The 21,639-nt window shown below is 49.6% G+C and overlaps 1 protein-coding gene across 1 annotated transcript in view; it reads right to left on the bottom strand.

The window, feature by feature from the left end:
* Positions 1-21,639, bottom strand: part of LOC128701772 (ankyrin repeat and BTB/POZ domain-containing protein 2) — a 217,349-nt gene that overhangs the window by 118,106 nt on the left and 77,604 nt on the right. The window contains exon 3 of the mRNA XM_070105091.1: positions 8,930-9,200. Within this exon, the coding sequence (XP_069961192.1) occupies positions 8,930-9,169 (240 nt within the window). The 5' untranslated portion in view covers positions 9,170-9,200. The remainder of the gene's footprint in view (positions 1-8,929; positions 9,201-21,639) is intronic.

Genomic DNA, 21,639 nt, shown 5'->3' with positions numbered 1-21,639 from the left:
TTACCCCTGGCTCCTAGCTTGAGTCATCCCAGCTAGCCAGGTCACCCCTGGCTCCTAGCCTGGGTCATCCCAGCTAGCCAGATACCCATGGCTCCGAGCCTGGGTCACCCCAGCTAACCACGTCACCCCTGGCTCCTAGCCTGGGTCATCCACACCCCTGGCTCCTAGCCTGGGTCACCCCAGCTAGCCACGTCACCCCTGGCTCCTAGCCTGGGTCACAGCTTGCCACGTCACCCCTGGCTCCTAGCCTGGGTCACCCCAGCTTGCCAGTCCCTGGCTCCCAGCCTGGGTCACCCCAGCTAGCCAGGTACCCCTGGCTCCTAGCCTGGGTCATCCCAGCTAGCCAGATACCCCTGGCTCCTAGCCTGGGTCATCCCAGCTAGCCAGGTCACCCCTGGCTCCTAGTTTGAGTCATCCCAGCTAGCCAGGTACCCCTGGCTCCTAGCCTGGGTCATCCCAACTAGCCAGGTTACCCCTGGCTCCTAGCATGAGTCATCCCAGCTAGCCAGATACCCCTGGCTCCTAGCCTGGGTCATCCCAGCTAGCCAGGTTACCCTTGGCTCCTAGCTTGAGTCATCTCAGCTAGCCAGGTACCCCTGGCTCCTAGCCTGGGTCATCCCAGCTAGCCAGGTTACCCCTGGCTCCTAGCCTGAGTCATCCCAGCTAGCCAGGTCACCCCTGGCTCCTAGCCTGGGTCATCCCAGCTAGCCAGGTTACCCCTGGCTCCTAGCTTGAGTCATCCCAGCTAGCCAGGTTACCCCTGGCTCCTAGCTTGAGTCATCCCAGCTAACCAGGTACCCCTGGCTCCTAGCCTGGGTCATCCCAGCTAGCCAGGTTACCCTTGGCTCCTAGCTTGAGTCATCCCAGCTAGCCAGGTCACCCCTGGCTCCTAGCCTGGGTCACCCCAGCTAGCCAGGTACCCCTGGCTCCTAGCCTGGGTCATCCCAGCTAGCCAGGTTACCCCTGGCTCCTAGCTTGAGTCATCCCAGCTAGCCAGGTCACCCCTGGCTCCTAGCCTGGGTCACCCCAGCTAGCCACGTCACCCCTGGCTCCTAGCCTGGGTCACCCCAGCTTGCCACGTCACCCCTGGCTCCTAGCCTGGGTCACCCCAGCTTGCCACGTTACCCCTGGCTCCTAGCCTGGGACACCCCAGCTAGCCACGTCACCCCTGGCTCCTAGCCTGGGTCACCCCAGCTTGCCACGTCACCCCTGGCTCCTAGCCTGGGTCACCCCAGCTTGCCACGTCACCCCTGGCTCCTAGCCTGGGTCACCCCAGCTAGCCACGTCACCCCTGGCTCCTAGCCTGGGTCACCCCATCTAGCCACGTCACCCCTGGCTCCTAGCCTGGGTCACCCCAGCTAGCCACGTCACCCCTGGCTCCTAGCCTGGGTCACCCCAGCTTGCCAGGTCACCCCTGGGTCACCCCAGCTAGCCAGGTCACCCCTGGCCCCTAGCCTGGGTCACCCCAGCTAGCCAGGTCACCCCTGGCTCCTAGCCTGGGTCACCCCAGCTAGCCACGTCACCCCTGGCTTCTAGCCTGGGTCACCCCAGCTAGCCAGGTCACCCCTGGCTCCTAGCCTGGGTCACCCCAGCTAGCCACGTCACCCCTGGCTTCTAGCCTGGGTCACCCCAGCTAGCCACGTCACCCCTGGCTCCTAGCCTGGGTCACCCCAGCTTGCCACGTCACCCCTGGCTCCTAGCCTGGGTCACCCCAGCTTGCCACGTCACCCCTGGCTCCTAGCCTGGGTCACCCCAGCTAGCCACGTCACCCCTGGCTCCTAGCCTGGGTCACCCCAGTTAGCCACGTCACCCCTGGCTCCTAGCCTGGGTCACCCCAGCTAGCCACGTCACCCCTGGCTCCTAGCCTGGGTCACCCCAGCTTGCCACGTCACCCCTGGCTCCTAGCCTGGGTCACCCCAGCTTGCCACGTCACCCCTGGCTCCTAGCCTGGGTCACCCCAGCTAGCCACGTCACCCCTGGCTTCTAGCCTGGGTCACCCCAGCTAGCCACGTCACCCCTGGCTTCTAGCCTGGGTCACCCCAGCTTGCCACGTCACCCCTGGCTCCTAGCCTGGGTCACCCTGCCGGAAAAACAATCCATCTCAAGAAGGAAGCCTGACCAAAGGTCGGGATGGTAAGATAAACAAGCCCTTGAAACCAGTCACAGGTATGTCATAGGTAGAGGCAGATGTTACAGCCACACATGTTAGTCACACATGTTACAGCCACACATGTTAGTCACACATGTTACAGCCACACAAATTTAAGTAAGATTATCCCATAATGTCAGTGAGACAGATCCATTATGGTCTGTACCAACGTTCCTCTATTAACGCAAATGTCTCGTAAATCACAAGACAATTAATGGACCAGAATTAAAATAAGTCACTTTTTCTAACTTTTTTGGGTTATATGTTGTCTACACATATGCTGTTATGCATGATAATCTATGTAACAGAGGGAAAATTCTTAGGAATCCACCTTGATAATAGACTCAAATTTCAAACACATATACAACAAATTTCTAAGAAAATTTCCAAGACTGTAGGCATACTATGGAAGATACGGTACTATGTTCCACAGTCAGCCCTCCTGGCCCTATATCACTCTCTTATTTACCCCTATCTCACCTATGGAATTTGTACATGGGGCTCAACAACAACTAACCATCTCAGACCACTAATTACCCAACAAAAGGCTGCAGTTCCTGATCAGCCGGGCTGTGGCTCGTACGTTGGTTTGCGTGCAGCCAGCAGCAACAGCCTGGTTGATCAGGCGCTGATCCACCAGGAGGCCTGGTCACAGACCGGGCCGCGGGGGCGTTGACCCCCGAAACTCTCTCCAGGTAAACTCTCCAGTTAGAATGATAACAAATTCTCACTACAGGCAGCACACTCCACCAATATTCAATACACTAAACCTACTCACCATACAAAGCATCCATACTTATTACTGCACCTATTACATACATAGAACACTTAACTCTGATATTAACCCTCCCCTCAAACATCTCCTTGCCAACCTCAACAGAACACATGACCATAACACAAGGCACAGATCACTCTTTGATGTTCCTCGTGTCCATCTCACGCTATGCAAAAACTCAATGCACATAAAAGGCCCTAAAATCTGGAATTCATTACCTGTGGCCCGGTGGCCTGGTGGCTAAAGCTCCCGCCCGGGTTCGATTCCCGGCGGGTGGAAACATTCGACACGTTTCCTTACACCTGATGTCCTGTTCACCTAGCAGCAAATAGGTACCTGGGTGTTAGTCGACTGGTGTGGGTGGCATCCTGGGGGACAAGATTAAGGACCACAATGGAAATAAGTTAGACAGTCCTCGATGACGCACTGACTTTCTTGGGTTATCCTGGGTGGCTAACCCTCCGGGGTTAAAAATCCGAACGAAATCTTATCTTATCTTATAAATTCAAGTCTCTTCTCAAAGATCACTTACTCACTCAAAACCAAATAAATACTGAATAACTGAACCTTATAAATTGTATATCCTAAATGTTTCTCACAATTATATCACATAAATGTTAAACCTAGGACCCAATCTAACTTTATTATTTTTTAAATACACTACCTAACAGAATACTCCATTCTATTTTTTTTTTATTCGACGGTATTCTCCCGGCCCGGGTCTTTTCCAAGTAGTGGTGACCCGGCCTTGGCTCCCTATCTGGGGAGTGTCTCGAGACTAAAGTCTCCCATGGGAGGAGGTACAAGTACCTCCTCATCTTTGGGACCAAGTGTTCCCAGGCCTAGCCACATTCCCCGCCCCCACGGGGCTCGTAGGGAGAAGCTAGGCCTCTGGTCTGCCATCTACCCCGCCTCAAAGGGGCTCGTGGGGATGGCAGTCTTATGAGCTGCAGATGGTAGCAAGCTCAGACTCTACTCTACCTAACAGAATACTCCATACGACTGAATGTACGGCAATGCAAGCAACCATATGACCTGTCTTTGTAATACTCACTTGTGCTTTATAGTAATCTGTTTACAATAATGTATTATCACTGATTTCATCATTGCTTAGTTAATTTTAAGCCAGCCCGTAATGCTATGCATATAAATGGCTTTGGCATGCTGCTCTTATCTGTAATTTTTTGTACCTCTGTATGTATGCTCAAATTATTCTTATGTTCGTATGTTAAAAGTCGCTCTAAAGAAAATGGAGCTGTCCCACATTTTGCATGGCTAACTAAAATATTTTTTCACGCCTAACACTACTGAGTTTATAATTTTAATATGATTTCTGCGAGACAGTTGTGTTATAAGACACAGTCATGCAATTTAATATATTACAAAGATCAAAGGACGGTGATGGTAATATGTCAGAGAATTTACTGCATTATGCTAAACAAGATAGGATTTTGTTGCCATTTTTTACTCCTGAGCGTTATCCACCCAGGATAACCTGGAGTAGAGAGGGTTATCCACCCAGGATAACCCAGAGTAGGGAAGGTTTGTCACCCAGGATAACCTGGGGTAGAGAGGGTTATCCACCCAGGATAACCCAGAGTAGGAAAGGTTTGTCACCCAGGATAACCTGGGGTAGAGAGGGCTAGCCACCCAGGGTAACCCAGAGTAGGGAAGGTTTGTCACCCAGGATTACCTGGGGTAGGGGGTTATCCACCCAGGATAACCCAGAGTAGGGAAGGTTTGCCACCCAGGATAACCTGGGGTAGAGAGGGTTACCCACCCAGGGTTTACCTGGACCTGGAGTTTACCTGGAGAGAGTTCCGGGGGTCAACGCCCCCGCGGCCCGGTCTGTGACCAGGCCTCCTGGTGGATCAGAGCCTGATCAACCAGGCTGTTGCTGCTGGCTGCACGCAAACCAACGTACGAGCCACAGCCCGGCTGGTCAGGAACCGACTTTAGGTGCTTGTCCAGTACCAGCTTGAAGACTGCCAGGGGTCTGTTGGTAATCCCCCTTATGTATGCTGGGAGGCAGTTGAACAGTCTTGGGCCCCTGACACTTACTGTATAGTTTCTTAACGTGCTAGTGACACCCCTGCTTTTCATTGGGGGGATGGTGCATCGTCTGCCAAGTCTTTTGCTTTCGTAGTGAGTGATTTTCGTGTGCAAGTTCGGTACTAGTCCCTCTAGGATTTTCCAGGTGTATATAATCATGTATCTCTCCCGCCTGCGTTCCAGGGAATACAGGTTTAGGAACCTCAAGCGCTCCCAGTAATTGAGGTGTTTTATCTCCGTTATGCGCGCCGTGAAGGTTCTCTGTACATTTTCTAGGTCAGCAATTTCACCTGCCTTGAAAGGTGCTGTTAGTGTGCAGCAATATTCCAGCCTAGATAGAACAATTGACCTGAAGAGTGTCATTATGGGCTTGGCCTCCCTAGTTTTGAAGGTTCTCATTATCCATCCTGTCATTTTTCTAGCAGATGCGATTGATACAATGTTATGGTCCTTGAAGGTGAGATCCTCCGACATGATCACTCCCAGGTCTTTGACGTTGGTGTTTCGCTCTATTTTGTGGCCAGAATTTGTTTTGTACTCTGATGAAGATTTAATTTCCTCGTGTTTACCATATCTGAGTAATTGAAATTTCTCATCGTTGAACTTCATATTGTTTTCTGCAGCCCACTGAAAGATTTGGTTGATGTCCGCCTGGAGCCTTGCAGTGTCTGCAATGGAAGACACTGTCATGCAGATTCGGGTGTTATGTGTAAAGGAAGACACGGTGCTGTGGCTGACATCCTTGTCTATGTCGGATATGAGGATGAGGAACAAGATGGGAGCGAGTACTGTGCCTTGTGGAATAGAGCTTTTCACCGTAGCTGCCTCGGACTTTACTCTGTTGACGACTACTCTCTGTGTTCTGTTAGTGAGGAAATTATAGATCCATCGGCCGACTTTTCCTGTTATTCCTTTAGCACGCATTTTGTGCGCTATTATGCCATGGTCACACTTGTCGAAGGCTTTTGCAAAGTCTGTATATATTACATCTGCATTCTTTTTGTCTTCTAGTGCATTTAGGACCTTGTCGTAGTGATCCAATAGTTGAGACAGACAGGAGCGACCTGTTCTAAACCCATGTTGCCCTGGGTTGTGTAACTGATGGGTATCTAGATGGGTGGTGATCTTGCTTCTTAGGACCCTTTCAAAGATTTTAATGATATGGGATGTTAGTGCTATCGGTCAGTAGTTCTTTGCTGTTGCTTTACTGCCCCCTTTGTGGAGTGGGGCTATGTCTGTTGTTTTTAGTAACTGTGGGACGACCCCCGTGTCCATGCTCCCTCTCCATAGGATGGAAAAGGCTCGTGATAGGGGCTTCTTGCAGTTCTTGATGAACACAGAGTTCCATGAGTCTGGCCCTGGGGCAGAGTGCATGGGCATGTCATTTATCACCTGTTCGAAGTCATTTGGCGTCAGGATAACATCGGATAGGCTTGTGTTAACCAAATTTTGTGGCTCTCTCATAAAAAATTCATTTTGATCTTCGACTCTCAGTCTGGTTAGCGGCTTGCTAAAAACTGAGTCATATTGGGACTTGAGTAGCTCACTCATTTCCTTGCTGTCATCTGTGTAGGACCCATCTTGTTTAAGTAGGGGCCCAATACTGGACGTTGTTCTCGACTTTGATTTGGCATAGGAGAAGAAATACTTTGGGTTTCTTTCGATTTCATTTATGGTTTTTAGTTCTTCCCGCGATTCCTGACTCCTATAAGATTCCTTTAGCTTAAGTTCGATGTTTGCTATTTCTCTGACCAGTGTCTCCCTACGCATTTCAGATATATTGACCTCTTTTAGCCGCTCTGTTATTCTTTTCCGTCGCCTGTAAAGGGAGCGCCTGTCTCTTTCTATTTTACATCTACTCCTCCTTTTTCTTAGAGGAATAAGTCTTGTGCATACATCGAGCGCCACCCAAGATAACCCAGGGTAGGGAGTCTACCTGGAGGGTATCCGGGGATCAATGCCCCTGCGACCCAGTCCATGACCAGGCCTCCCAGTTGATCAAGGCATGATCAACTAGGCTGTTACTGCTGACCGCACGTAGTCCAACATTCGAACCACAGCCCGGCTGATCCGGCACCACCGACTTTAAGTATCCAGCTCCCTCTTCAAGGCTGCCAGGGGTCTATTGGTAATTCTCCTTATGGCTGGTGGGAGGCTGTTGAATAGTCTTGGGCCCCAGACACTTACTGTTTTTTTTTCTTAGTATACCAATGGCGCCCCTACTTTTCACTGGGGGTATTTTGCACTGCCTGCCAAAGCTTTTGCCTCCGTAGGGAGTAATTTCTGTGTGCAGATTAGAGACCATTCCTTCTAGGATTTCCAGGTGTAGATTATGATGTATCTCTCTCGCCTGTTCTCCAGTGAATACAAGTTAAGTGCTTCCAAGTGTTCCCAGTAGTTAAGGTGCTTGACAGAACTTATACGTGCAGTAAAGGATCTCTGTACACTCTCTAGATCTGCATTTTCACCTGCCTTGAATGGAGATGCTAATGTACAGTAGTATTCCGGCCTAAAGATTATTATTATTATTATTATTATAATCAAAAGGAAGCGCTAAACCTACCAGGGTTATCCCAGCCTAGAAAGAACAAGTGATTTGAAAAGGATCATCATGGGCTTGGCATCTCTCGTTTTGAAAGTTCTCATTATCCATCCTATCATTTTCTTTGCACGTGCGATCGTGGCACTGTTGTGATCCTTGAAAGTGAGATCCTCAGACATTACTACTCCCAGGTCCCTTACATTATTTTTCCGCTCTATTGTATGGCCGGAGTCAGTAGTATACTCTGTTCTAGTTATTATCTCCTCCAGTTTTCCATAACGGAGTAGTTGGAATTTGTCCTCATTGAACATCATATTGTTTACCGTTGCCCACTGGAAAACTTTGTTTATATCTTCTTGGAGGTTAACCGCGTCCTCAGCAGATGACAGCCTCATGCAGATCCTAGTATCATCCGCAAAGGATGATACGGCGCTGTGGTGTATATCTCTGTCTATGTCTGATATGAGGATAAGGAATAAGTTGGGGGCGAGTACTGTGCCTTGTGGAACAGAGCTCTTCACTATGGCAGCGGCTGATTGAACTCTGTTGACCACTACTCTTTGTGTTCGAGTGGTTAGGAAGTTGAAGATCCATCTCCCCACTTTCCCAGATCATGGGTTCTATCCCCGTCCGTGGTATGGTTTGTTTGCAATCGTGTCATTACGATTTCGTGAGTCTTGTCCTTCAATCTTGTCCCCCAAGATGCCACCCACACCAATCCACTAACACCCAGGTACCTACTTACTGCTAGGTGAACAGTGACAGCAGGTGTAAGGTAACTAACACCCAGGCACCTACTTAATGCAGTAAGTAGGTACCTGAGTGTTAGTGGACTGGTGTGGGCGACATCCTGGAGGCAAAACCTAAGTTGCCAGAAATGCTCTACATAACCAGGAACTTTCTATATAATATGTCATAGGTGTCAGCTATGGTCTGTATAAGTTGTATCAAGTACTGGTAGAAATAAAGATTATAATTATTATTAATGTCAGGCCCGGTGGGCCGGTGGCCCGGTGGCCCGGTGGCCCGGTGGCCCGGTGGCCTGGTGGCCCGGTGGCCTGGTGGCTAAAGCTCCCGCTTCACACACGGAGGGCCCGGGTTCGATTCCCGGCGGGTGGAAACATTTCGACACGTTTCCTTACACCTGTTGTCCTGTTCACCTAGCAACAAATAGGTACCTGGGTGTTAGTCGACTGGTGTGGGTCGCATCCTGGGGGACAAGATTAAGGACCACAATGGAAATAAGTTAGACAGTCCTCGATGACGCACTGACTTTCTTGGGTTATCCTGGGTGGCTAACCCTCCGGGGTTAAAAATCCGAACGAAATCTTATCTTATCTTATGTATTTGTAGTAATAAAGATTATTATTATTATTATTATTATTATTATTATTATTATAATGGTTGTTACCTGGGGTTGGTCTCGTGTAGGCGGCGTCTTGAGTGCTGTGCTGGACGCACTTCCCACCTCCCTGGCTGGCGTCTTAACCAGCTGCTGCTGAGTGTATGGCGTCAGATCCCTACTACTGCTGCTGCTGCTACTGCTGCTGCTCTGTGGTGACTGCTGCTGGGTGTATGAGGTGAGGTCTCTGCTGCTACTGCTGCTGGTGCTGCTCTGTGGTGACTGCTGCTGCTGCTGTGTTCTGAGCATGGCACCAGCCTCCCCACGGTGCACATCTGGTCTGCAGACAAAATTTCACAATTACTAAATCAAATTCAAATTCAGTCTTTGTATATATTTTATGCAGTACACAGATAATGTAGTTTATAAGTAATAAAATCTTCATAAGTACAAATGAAAGACATTAGTATGCAGAGAGTAGTCGTCAACAGAGTAAAGTCTGAGGCAGCTACGGTGAAAAGCTCTGTTCCACAAGGCACAGTACTCGCTCCCATCTTGTTCCTCATCCTCATATCCGACATAGACAAGGATGTCAGCCACAGCACCGTGTCTTCCTTTACAGATAACACCCAAATCTGCATGACAGTGTCTTCCATTGCAGACACTGCAAGGCTCCAGGCGGACATCAACCAAATCTTTCAGTGGGCTGCAGAAAACAATATGAAGTTCAACGATGAGAAATTTCAATTACTCAGATATGGTAAACACGAGGAAATTAAATCTTCATCAGAGTACAAAACAAATTCTGGCCACAAAATAGAGCGAAACACCAACGTCAAAGACGTGGGAGTGATCATGTCGGAGGATCTCACCTTCAAGGACCATAACATTGTATCAATCGCATCTGCTAGAAAAATGACAGGATGGATAATGAGAACCTTCAAAACTAGGGAGGCCAAGCCCATAATGACACTCTTCAGGTCACTTGTTCTATCTAGGCTGGAATATTGCTGCACACTAACAGCACCTTTCAAGGCAGGTGAAATTGCTGACCTAGAAAATGTACAGAGAACCTTCACAGTGCGCATAACGGAGATAAAACACCTCAATTACTGGGAGCGCTTGAGGTTCCTAAACCTGTATTCTCTGGAACGCAGGAGGGAGAGATACATGATTATATACACCTGGAAAATCCTAGAGGGACTAGTACCGAACTTGCACACGAAAATCACTCACTACGAAAGCAAAAGACTTGGCAGACGATGCAACATCCCCCCAATGAAAAGCAGGGGTGTCACTAGCACGTTAAGCGACCATACAATAAGTGTCAGGGGCCCGAGACTGTTCAACTGCCTCCCAGCATACATAAGGGGGATTACCAACAGACCCCTGGCAGTCTTCAAGCTGGCACTGGACAAGCACCTAAAGTCAGTTCCTGACCAGCCGGGATGTGGCTCGTACATTGGTTTGCGTGCAGCCAGCAGCAACAGCCTGCTTGATCAGGCTCTGATCCACCAGGAGGCCTGGTCACAGACCGGGCCGCGGGGGCGTTGACCCCCGGAACTCTCTCCAGGTAAACTCCAGGTAAACAAGTACAAGGTATACAAGTACATGTACAAGGTATACAAGTACACGTACAAGGTATACAAGTACATGTACAAGGTATACAAGTACATGTACAAGGTATACCAGTACATGTACAAGGTATACAAGTACATGTACAAGGTATACAAGTACATGTACAAGGTATACCAGTACATGTACAAGGTATACAAGTACATGTACAAGGTATACAAGTACATGTACAAGGTATACCAGTACATGTACAAGGTATACAAGTACATGTACAAGGTATACAAGTACATGTAGAAGGTATACAAGTACATGTACAAGGTATACCAGTACATGTACAAGGTATACCAGTACATGTACAAGGTATACCAGTACATGTACAAGGTATACAGGTACATGTACAAGGTATACAAGTACATGTACAAGGTATACAAGTACATGTACAAGGTATAGCAGTACATGTACAAGGTATACAAGTACATGTACAAGGTATACCAGTACATGTACAAGGTATACCAGTACATGTACAAGGCATACCAGTACATGTACAAGGTATACAAGTACATGTACAAGGTATACAAGTACATGTACAAGATATACCAGTACATGTACAAGGTATACCAGTACATGTACAAGGTATACCAGTACATATACAAGGTATACAAGTACATGTACAAGGTATACCAGTACATGTACAAGGTATACCAGTACATATACAAGGTATACAAGTACATGTACAAGGTATACCAGTACATGTACAAGGTATACCAGTACATGTACAAGGTATACAAGTACATGTACAAGGTATACATGTACAAGGTATACTGGTACATGTACAAGGTATACAAGTACATGTACAAGGTATACCAGTACATGTACAAGGCATACCAGTACATGTACAAGGTATACAAGTACATGTACAAGGTATACAAGTACATGTACAAGGTATACCAGTACATGTACAAGGTATACTAGTACATGTACAAGGTATACCAGTACATATACAAGGTATACAAGTACATGTACAAGGTATACCAGTACATGTACAAGGTATACAAGTACATGTACAAGGTATACAAGTACATGTACAAGGTATACCAGTACATGTACAAGGTATACTAGTACATGTACAAGGTATACCAGTACATATACAAGGTATACAAGTACATGTACAAGGTATACAAGTACATGTACAAGGTATACATGTACAAGGTATACCAGTACATGTACAAGGTATACAAGTACATGTACAAGGTATACCAGTACATGTACAAGGTATACAAGTACATGTACAAGGTATACCAGTACATGTACAAGGTATACAAGTACATGTACAAGGTATACCAGTACGTGTACAAGGTATACCAGTACGTGTACAAGGTATACCAGTACGTGTACAAGGTATACCAGTACATGTACAAGGTATACCAGTACATGTACAAGGTATACCAGTACATGTACAAGGTATACAAGTACATGTACAAGGTATACAAGTACATGTACAAGGTATACAAGTACATGTACAAGGTATACAAGTACATGTACAAGGTATACCAGTACATGTACAAGGTATACTAGTACATGTACAAGGTATACCAGTACATATACAAGGTATACAAGTACATGTACAAGGTATACAAGTACATGTACAAGGTATACATGTACAAGGTATACCAGTACATGTACAAGGTATACAAGTACATGTACAAGGTATACCAGTACATGTACAAGGTATACAAGTACATGTACAAGGTATACCAGTACATGTACAAGGTATACAAGTACATGTACAAGGTATACCAGTACGTGTACAAGGTATACCAGTACGTGTACAAGGTATACCAGTACGTGTACAAGGTATACCAGTACATGTACAAGGTATACCAGTACATGTACAAGGTATACCAGTACATGTACAAGGTATACAAGTACATGTACAAGGTATACAAGTACATGTACAAGGTATACCAGTACGTGTACAAGGTATACCAGTACGTGTACAAGGTATACCAGTACATATACAAGGTATACAAGTACATGCACAAGGTATACCAGTACATGTACAAGGTATACAAGTACATGTACAAGGTATACAAGTACATGTACAAGGTATACATGTACAAGGTATACCAGTACATGTACAAGGTATACCAGTACATGTACAAGGTATACCAGTACATGTACAAGGTATACCAGTACATGTACAAGGTATACAAGTACATGTACAAGGTATACCAGTACGTGTACAAGGTATACCAGTACATGTACAAGGTATACAAGTACATGTACAAGGTATACCAGTACATGTACAAGGTATACCAGTACATGTACAAGGTATACCAGTACATGTACAAGGTATACAAGTACATGTACAAGGTATACCAGTACATGTACAAGGTATACCAGTACATGTACAAGGTATACAAGTACATGTACAAGGTATACAAGTACATGTACATGGTATACCAGTACATGTACAAGGTATACAGATCATAGCTGACATCAGTGACATACTACTATATAGAAAGTTGCTTGTTATGCTGAGCATTTCCCGCAAATTATGTCAGTTTTGTCCCAGGATGCCACCCACACCAGTCCACTAACACCCAGGATGCCACCCACACCAGTCCACTAACACCCAGGATGCCACCCACACCAGTCCACTAACACCCAGGATGCCACGCACACCACTCCACTAACACCCAGGATGCTACCCACACCAGTCCACTAACACCCAGGATGCCACGCACACCAGTCCACTAACACCCAGGATGACACCCACACCAGGCCACTAACACCGAGGATGCCACCCACACCAGTCCACTAACACCCAGGATGCCACCCACACCAGTCCACTAACACCCAGGATGCCACCCACACCAGTCCACTAACACCCAGGATGCCACCCACACCAGTCCACTAACACCCAGGATGCCACCCACACCAGTCCACTAACACCCAGGATGCCACCCACACCAGTCCACTGACACCCAGGATGCCACGCACACCAGTCCACTAACACCCAGGATGCCACCCACACCATTCCACTAACACCCAGGATGCCACCCACACCAGTCCACTAACACCCAGGATGCCACCCACACCAGTCCACTAACACCCAGGATGCCACACAGACCAGTCCACTAACACTAAGGATGCCACCCACACCAGTCCACTAACACACAGGAAGCCACCCACACCAGTCCACTAACACCCAGGATGCCACACACACCAGTCCACTAACACCCAGGATGCCACCCACACCAGTCCACTAACACCCAGGATGCCACACACACCAGTCCACTAACACCCAGGATGCCACCCACACCAGTCCACTAACACCCAGGATGCCACCCACACCAGTCCACTAACACCCAGGATGCCACCCACACCAGTCCACTAACACCCAGGATGCCAACCACACCAGTCCACTAACACCCAGGATGCCACCCACACCAGTCCACTAACACTCAGGATGCCACCCACACCAGTCCACTAACACCCAGGATGCCACCCACACCAGTCCACTAACACCCAGGATGCCACCCACACCAGTCCACTAACACCCAGGATGCCACCCACACCAGTCCACTAACACCCAGGATGCCACCCACACAAGTCCACTAACACCCAGGATGCCACCCACACCAGTCCACTAACACCCAGGATGCCACCCACACCAGTCCACTAACACCCAGGATGCCACCCACACCAGTCCACTAACACCCAGGATGCCACCCACACCAGTCCACTAACACCCAGGATGCCACCCACACCAGTCCACTAACACCCAGGATGCCACCCACACCAGTCCACTAACACCCAGGATGCCACCCACACCAGTCCACTAACACCCAGGATGCCACCCACACCAGTCCACTAACACCCAGGATGCCACCCACACCAGTCCACTAACACCCAGGATGCCACCCACACCAGTCCACTAACACCCAGGATGCCACCCACACCAGTCCACTAACACCAAGGATGCCACCCACACCAGTCCACTAACACCCAGGATGCCACCCACACCAGTCCACTAACACCCAAGTACCTATTTACTGCTAGGTGAACAGTGACAGCAGGTGTCTTAAGGAAACACTCGTACCGTGGTCCAGGTTACAGGACCACTCTCAGTGGTCCAGGTTACAGGATCACTCTCAGTGGTCCTGGTTACAGGACCACTCTCAGTGGTCCAGGTTACAGGACCACTCTCAGTGGTCCAGGTTACAGGACCACTCTCAGTGGTCCAGGTTACAGGACCACTCTCAGTGGTTCAGGTTACAGGACCACTCTCAGTGGTCCAGGTTACAGGACCACTCTCAGTGGTCCTGGTTACAGGACCACTCTCAGTGGTCCAGGTTACAGGACTACTCTCAGTGGTCCAGGTTACAGGACCACTCTCAGTGGTCCAGGTTACAGGACTACTCTCAGTGGTCCTGGTTACAGGACTACTCTCAGTGGTCCAGGTTACAGGACCACTCTCAGTGGTCCAGGTTACAGGACTACTCTCAGTGGCCCTGGTTACAGGACGACTCTCACATTGGTCCTGATTACCGGACCACTCTCTCAGTGGTCCTTCGGTCACGTGACTGAAAGCTTACCCGCGTCGTAAGCTTAATAAGCAGCTTCTGTCATTAAACCCTCGTTAAAAGTCAGCATCACCAGACAAATTACCATAATTCGACTATTTACGGTCGCCAGGTACACTCCATTACGATGTAGTCACCTATATGTGGTTGCTGGGGGCGAGTCACAGCTCCTGGTCTTCTCTTCGTTAGTACTATGATGGTCTAATATAGCAGTATATGGTAATATACATATATATATATATATATATATATATATATATATATATATATATATATATATATATATATATATATATATATTACCTAAATCTTTCGTGTGTGGTTCATACGGGTGTCAGTTATGACAGTTATTATATGTTGGTGACCACAGCAGGAGCTGTGATTCAACCCCTGCAGCCGCAAATAGGCGAGTACACCCTAGTTTAGAACCCACACCTGGCCAAATACCTCAGGAAATTAGAGAAAGTGCAAAGGTTTGCAACAAGACTAGTCCCAGAGCTAAGAGTTATGTCCTACGAGGAAAAGTTAAGGGAAATCAACCTGACGACACTGGAGGACAGGAGAGATAGGGGAGATATGATAACGACATATAAAAGACTGAGAGGAATTGACAAGGTGGACAGAGACAGGATGTTCCAGAGATGGGACACAGTAACAAGGGGACACAACAACAAGGGGACACAGGAACAAGGGGATACAACAACAAAGGGACACAGTAACAAGGGGACACAGTAACAAGGGGACACAGTAACAAGAGGACACAGTAACAAGGGGACACAACAACAAGGGGACACAACAAGGGGACACAACAACAAGGGGACACAGTAACAAGGGGACACAGTAACAAGGGGACACAGCAACAAGGGGACACAGCAACAAGGGGACACAGCAACAAGGGGACACAGCAACAAAAGAACATAACAACAAGGGGACACAGCAACAAGGGGACACACCAACAAGGAGACACAGTAACAAGGGGACACAGTAACAAGGGGACACATCAACAAGGGGACACAGTAACAAGGGGACACAGCAACAAGGGGACACAGCAACAAGGGGACACAGCAACAAGGGGACTCAGCAACAAGGGGACACAGCAACAAGGGGACACAGCATTAAGGGGACACAGCAACAAGGGGACACAACAACAAGGGGACACAGTAACAAAGGGACACAACAACAAGGGGACACAGTAAGAAGGGGACACAGTAACAAGGGGACACAGCAACAAGGGGATACAGTAACAAGGGGACACAGTAACAAGGGGACACAGTAACAAGGGAACACAGCAACAAGGGGACACAGCAACAAGGGGACACAGCAACAAGGGGACACAGCAACAAGGGGACACAGCAACAAGGGGACACAGCAACAAGGGGACACAGTAACAAGGGAACACAGCAACAAGGGGACACAGTAACAAGGGGACACAGCAACAAGGGGACACAGCAACAAGGGGACACAGCAACAAGGGGACACAGTAACAAGGGAACACAGCAACAAGGGGACACAGCAACAAGGGACACAACAAGGGGACACAGCAACAAGGGGACACAGTAACAAGGGAACACAGCAACAAGGGGACACAGCAACAAGGGGACACAACAACAAGGGGACACATCAACAAGGGGACCCACCAAAAAGGGGACACAGCAACAAGGGGACACAGCTACAAGGGGACACAGCAACAAGGGGACACAGCAACAAGGGGACACAGCAACAAGGGGACACATCAACAAGGGGACCCACCAACAAGGGGACACAGCAACAATGGGACACAGCAACAAGGGGACCCACCAACAAGGGGACACTGCAACAAGGGGACACAGCTACAAGGGGACACAGCAACAAGGGGACACAGTAACAAGGGGACACAGCAACAAGGGGACACAGCAACAAGGGGACACAGCAACAAGGGGACACAGTAACAAGGGGACACAGCAACAAGGGGACACAGCAACAACGGGGCACAGCATTAAGGGGACACAGCAACAAGGGGACACAGCAACAAGGAGACACAGCAACAAGGGGACCCGCCAACAAGGGGACACAGCAACAAGGGGACCCACCAACAAGGGGACACAGCAACAAGGGGACACAGCTACAAGGGGACCCACCAACAAGGGGACACATCAACAAGGGGACCCACCAACAAGGGGACACAACAACAAGGGGACCCACCAAAAAGGGGACACAGCAACAAGGGGACACATCAACAAGGGGACACAGCAACAAGGAAACCCACCAACAAGGGGACACAGCAACAAGGGGACACAGCAACAACGGGGCACAGCATTAAGGGGACACAGCAACAAGGAGACACAGCAACAAGGGGACCCGCCAACAAGGGGACACAGCAACAAGGGGACCCACCAACAAGGGGACACAACAACAAGGGGACACATCAACAAGGGGACCCACCAAAAAGGGGACACAGCAACAAGGGGACACATCAACAAGGGGACACATCAACAAGGGGACACAGCAACAAGGGGACCCACCAACAAGGGGACACAGCCCCAAGGGGACACATCAACAAGGGGACACATCAACAAGGGGACACAGCATTAAGGGGACACAGCAGCAAGGGGACACAGCAACAAGGGGACACATCAACAAGGGGTCACAGCAACAAGGGGACACATCAACAAGGGGACCCACCAAAAAGGGGACACAGCAACAAGGGGACACATCAACAAGGGGACACATCAACAAGGGGACACAGCAACAAGGGGACCCACCACCAAGGGGACACAGCAACAAGGGGACACAGCAACAAGGGGACACATCAACAAGGGGACACAGCAACAAGGGGACACAGCAACAAGGGGACACAGCAACAAGGGGACACATCAACAAGGGGACACAGCAACAAGGGGACACATCAACAAGGGGACACAGCAACAAGGGGACACAGCAACAAGGGGACACAGCAACAAGGGGACACATCAACAAGGGGACACAGCAACAAGGAAACCCACCAACAAGGGGACACAGCAACAAGGGGACACATCAACAAGGGGACACAGCAACAAGGAAACCCACCAACAAGGGGACACAGCAACAAGGGGACACAGCAACAAAGGGACACAGCAACAACGGGGCACAGCATTAAGGGGACACAGCAACAAGGAGACACAGCAACAAGGGGACCCGCCAACAAGGGGACACAGCAACAAGGGGACCCACCAACAAGGGGACACAACAACAAGGGGACACATCAACAAGGGGACCCACCAAAAAGGGGACACAGCAACAAGGGGACACATCAACAAGGGGACACAGCAACAAGGGGACCCACCAACAAGGGGACACAGCAACAAGGGGACACATCAACAAGGGGGCACATCAACAAGGGGACACAGCATTAAGGGGACACAGCAGCAAGGGGACACAGCAACAAGGGGACACATCAACAAGGGGTCACAGCAACAAGGGGACACATCAACAAGGGGACACAGCAACAAGGGGACACAGCAGCAAGGGGACACAGCAACAAGGGGACACATCAACAAGGGGTCACAGCAACAAGGGGACATAGCAACAAGGGAAAACAACAAGGGGACATATCAACAAGGGGACCCAGCAACAAGGGTAAACAACAAGGGGACACAGCAACAAGGGTACACATCAACAAGGGGTCCCAGCAACAAGGGGACACAGCAACAAGGGGACACATCAACAAGGAGACACAGCAACAAGGGGACACAGCATTAAGGGGACACAGCAACAAGGGGACACAGCATTAAGGGGACACAGCAGCAAGGGGACACAGCAACAAGGGGACACATCAACAAGGGGTCACAGCAACAAGGGGACACATCAACAAGGGGACACAGCAACAAGGGGACACAGCAGCAAGGGGACACAGTAACTAGGGGACACATCAACAAGGGGTCCCAGCAACAAGGGGACCCAGCAACAAGGGAACACATCAACAAGGGGACACAGCAACAAGGGGACCCACCAACAAGTGGACACAACAAGGGGACCCACCAACAAGGGGACACAGCAACAAGGGGACACAACAACAAGGTGACCCACCAACAAGGGGACACAGCAACAAGGGGACATATCAACAAGGGGATCTGGCAACAAGGGGACACAGCATTAAGGGGACACAGCAGCAAGGGGACACAGCAACAAGGGGACACGTCAACAATTGGACACAGCAACAAGGGGACACAACAACAAAGGGACACAGCAACAAGGGGACACAGCATTAAGGGGACACAGCAGCAAGGTGACACAGCAACAAGGGGACACATCAACAAGGGGTCACAGCAACAAGGGGACACATCAACAAGGGGACACAGCAACAAGGGGACACAGCAACAAGGGGACACATCAACAAGGGGACACAGCAACAAGGGGACACAGCAACAAGGGGACACAGCAACAAGGGGACACAGCAACAAGGGGACACAGCAACAAGGGGTCACAACAAGGGGACACAGCAACAAGGGGACACAGCAACAAGGGGACACAGCAACAAGGGGACACAACAAGGGGACACAGCAACAAGGGGACACAGCAACAAGGGGACACAGCAACAAGGGGACACAACAAGGGGACACAGCAACAAGGGGACACAGCAACAAGGGGTCACAGCAACAAGGGGACATAGCAACAAGGGGACACAGAAACAAGGGGACACAGCAACAAGGGGACACAACAAAAAGGGGACACAGCAACAAGGGGACACAGCAAAAAGGGGACACATCAACAAGGGGTCACAGCAACAAGGGGACACAGCAACAATAGTACACAGCAACAATGGAACACAGCAACAATGGCACACAGCAACAATGGGACACAACAACAAGGGGTCACAGCAACAATGGGACACAGCAACAAGGGGACACAGCAACAAGGGGACACAGCAACAAGGGGTCACAGCAACAAGGGGTCACAGCAACAAGGGGACACAGCAACAATGGGACACAGCAACAAGGGGACACAGCAACAAGGGGACACAGCAACAAGGGGACACAGCAACAAGGGGACACAACAACAAGGGGACACAGCAACAAGGGGTCACAGCAACAAGGGGACACAACAAGGGGTCACAGCAACAAGGGGTCACAGCAACAAGGGGACACATCAACAAGGGGACACAGCAACAAGGGGACACAAGGGGACACAGCAACAAGGGGACACAGCAACAAGGGGACACAGCAACAAGGGGACACAGCAACAAGGGGACACAGTAACAAGGGAACACAGCAAGAAGGGAACACAGCGACAAGAGGGCACAACAACAAGGGGACATAGCAACAGTGGGACACAGCAACAAGGGGACACAGCAACAAGGGGACACAGCAACAAGGGGACACAGCAACAAGGGGACACAGCAACAAGGGGCCACAGCAACAAGGGGTCACAGCAACAAGGGGGCACAGCAACAAGGGGACACAGCAACAAGGGGACACAACAACAAGGGGACACAGCAACAAGGGGACACAGCAACAAGGGGGCACAGCAACAATGGGACACAGCAACAAGGGGACACAGCAACAAGGGGACACAGCAACAAGGGGGCACAGCAACAATGGGACACAGCAACAAGGGGTCACAAATGAAAGTTGAAGACTCAGACGAGTTACAGGGATGTTAGGAATTACTTATTCAGTCTGGAGAGTGATATAGTGGAAGCAGGATCCATACATAGTTTTAAGACGAGGTATGATAAAGCTCATGGAGCAGGGAGTGACCTAGCAGCGACCAGCGAAGAGACGGGGCCAGGAGCTGTGAATCGACCCCTGCAAACACAAACATGTGAGTACAATTAGGGGATTAGACACACACAAACATTTGTGTTCTCACCTGCTACTGCACGGGGCCCAGAGCTAGACCTCAACTTTGTGAGGCCTTCAGCAGTTCATCGACTCATACACACCGAGTAGACCTACATTACCGAGGCGTAGTAGACAACGCTCTCGCCTCTCACACTGAGGTGCGTGGTTCGATCCCAGGTACGGGTGGGAACATTAGGATTTGTCTCTCTAAGACACATGTCCATCTTCACCTATCAGTAAGTAGGTACTAGGGTGTTAGTCACCTTACACCTGCTGTCACTGTTCAACTAGCAGAAAGTAGGTACCTGGGTGTTAGTGGACTGGTGTGGGTGGCATCCTGGGTGTTACTGGACTGGTGTGGGTGGCATCCTGGGTGTTAGTGGACTGGTGTGGGTGGCATCCTGGGTGTTAGTGGACTGGTGTGGGTGGCATCCTGGGTGTTAGTGGACTGGTGTGGGTGGCATCCTGGGTGTTAGTGGACTGTTGTGGGTTGCATCCTGGGTGTTAGTGGACTGGTGTGGGTGGCATCCTGGGTGTTAGTGGACTGGTGTGGGTGGCATCCTGGGTGTTAGTGGACTGGTGTGGGTGGCATCCTGGGTGTTAGTGGACTGGTGTGGGTGGCATCCTGGGTGTTAGTGGACTGGTGTGGGTGGCATCCTGGGTGTTAGTGGACTGGTGTGGGTGGCATCCTGGGTGTTAGTGGACTGGTGTGGGTGGCATCCTGGGTGTTAGTGGACTGGTGTGGGTGACATCCTGGGTGTTAGTGGACTGGTGTGGGTGGCATCCTGGGTGTTAGTGGACTGGTGTGGGTGGCATC

This window comes from Cherax quadricarinatus, chromosome 96, assembly GCF_038502225.1.
Source record: "Cherax quadricarinatus isolate ZL_2023a chromosome 96, ASM3850222v1, whole genome shotgun sequence".
Taxonomy (NCBI): domain Eukaryota; kingdom Metazoa; phylum Arthropoda; class Malacostraca; order Decapoda; family Parastacidae; genus Cherax; species Cherax quadricarinatus.
This window is presented reverse-complemented; position numbering and strand designations above follow the sequence as displayed.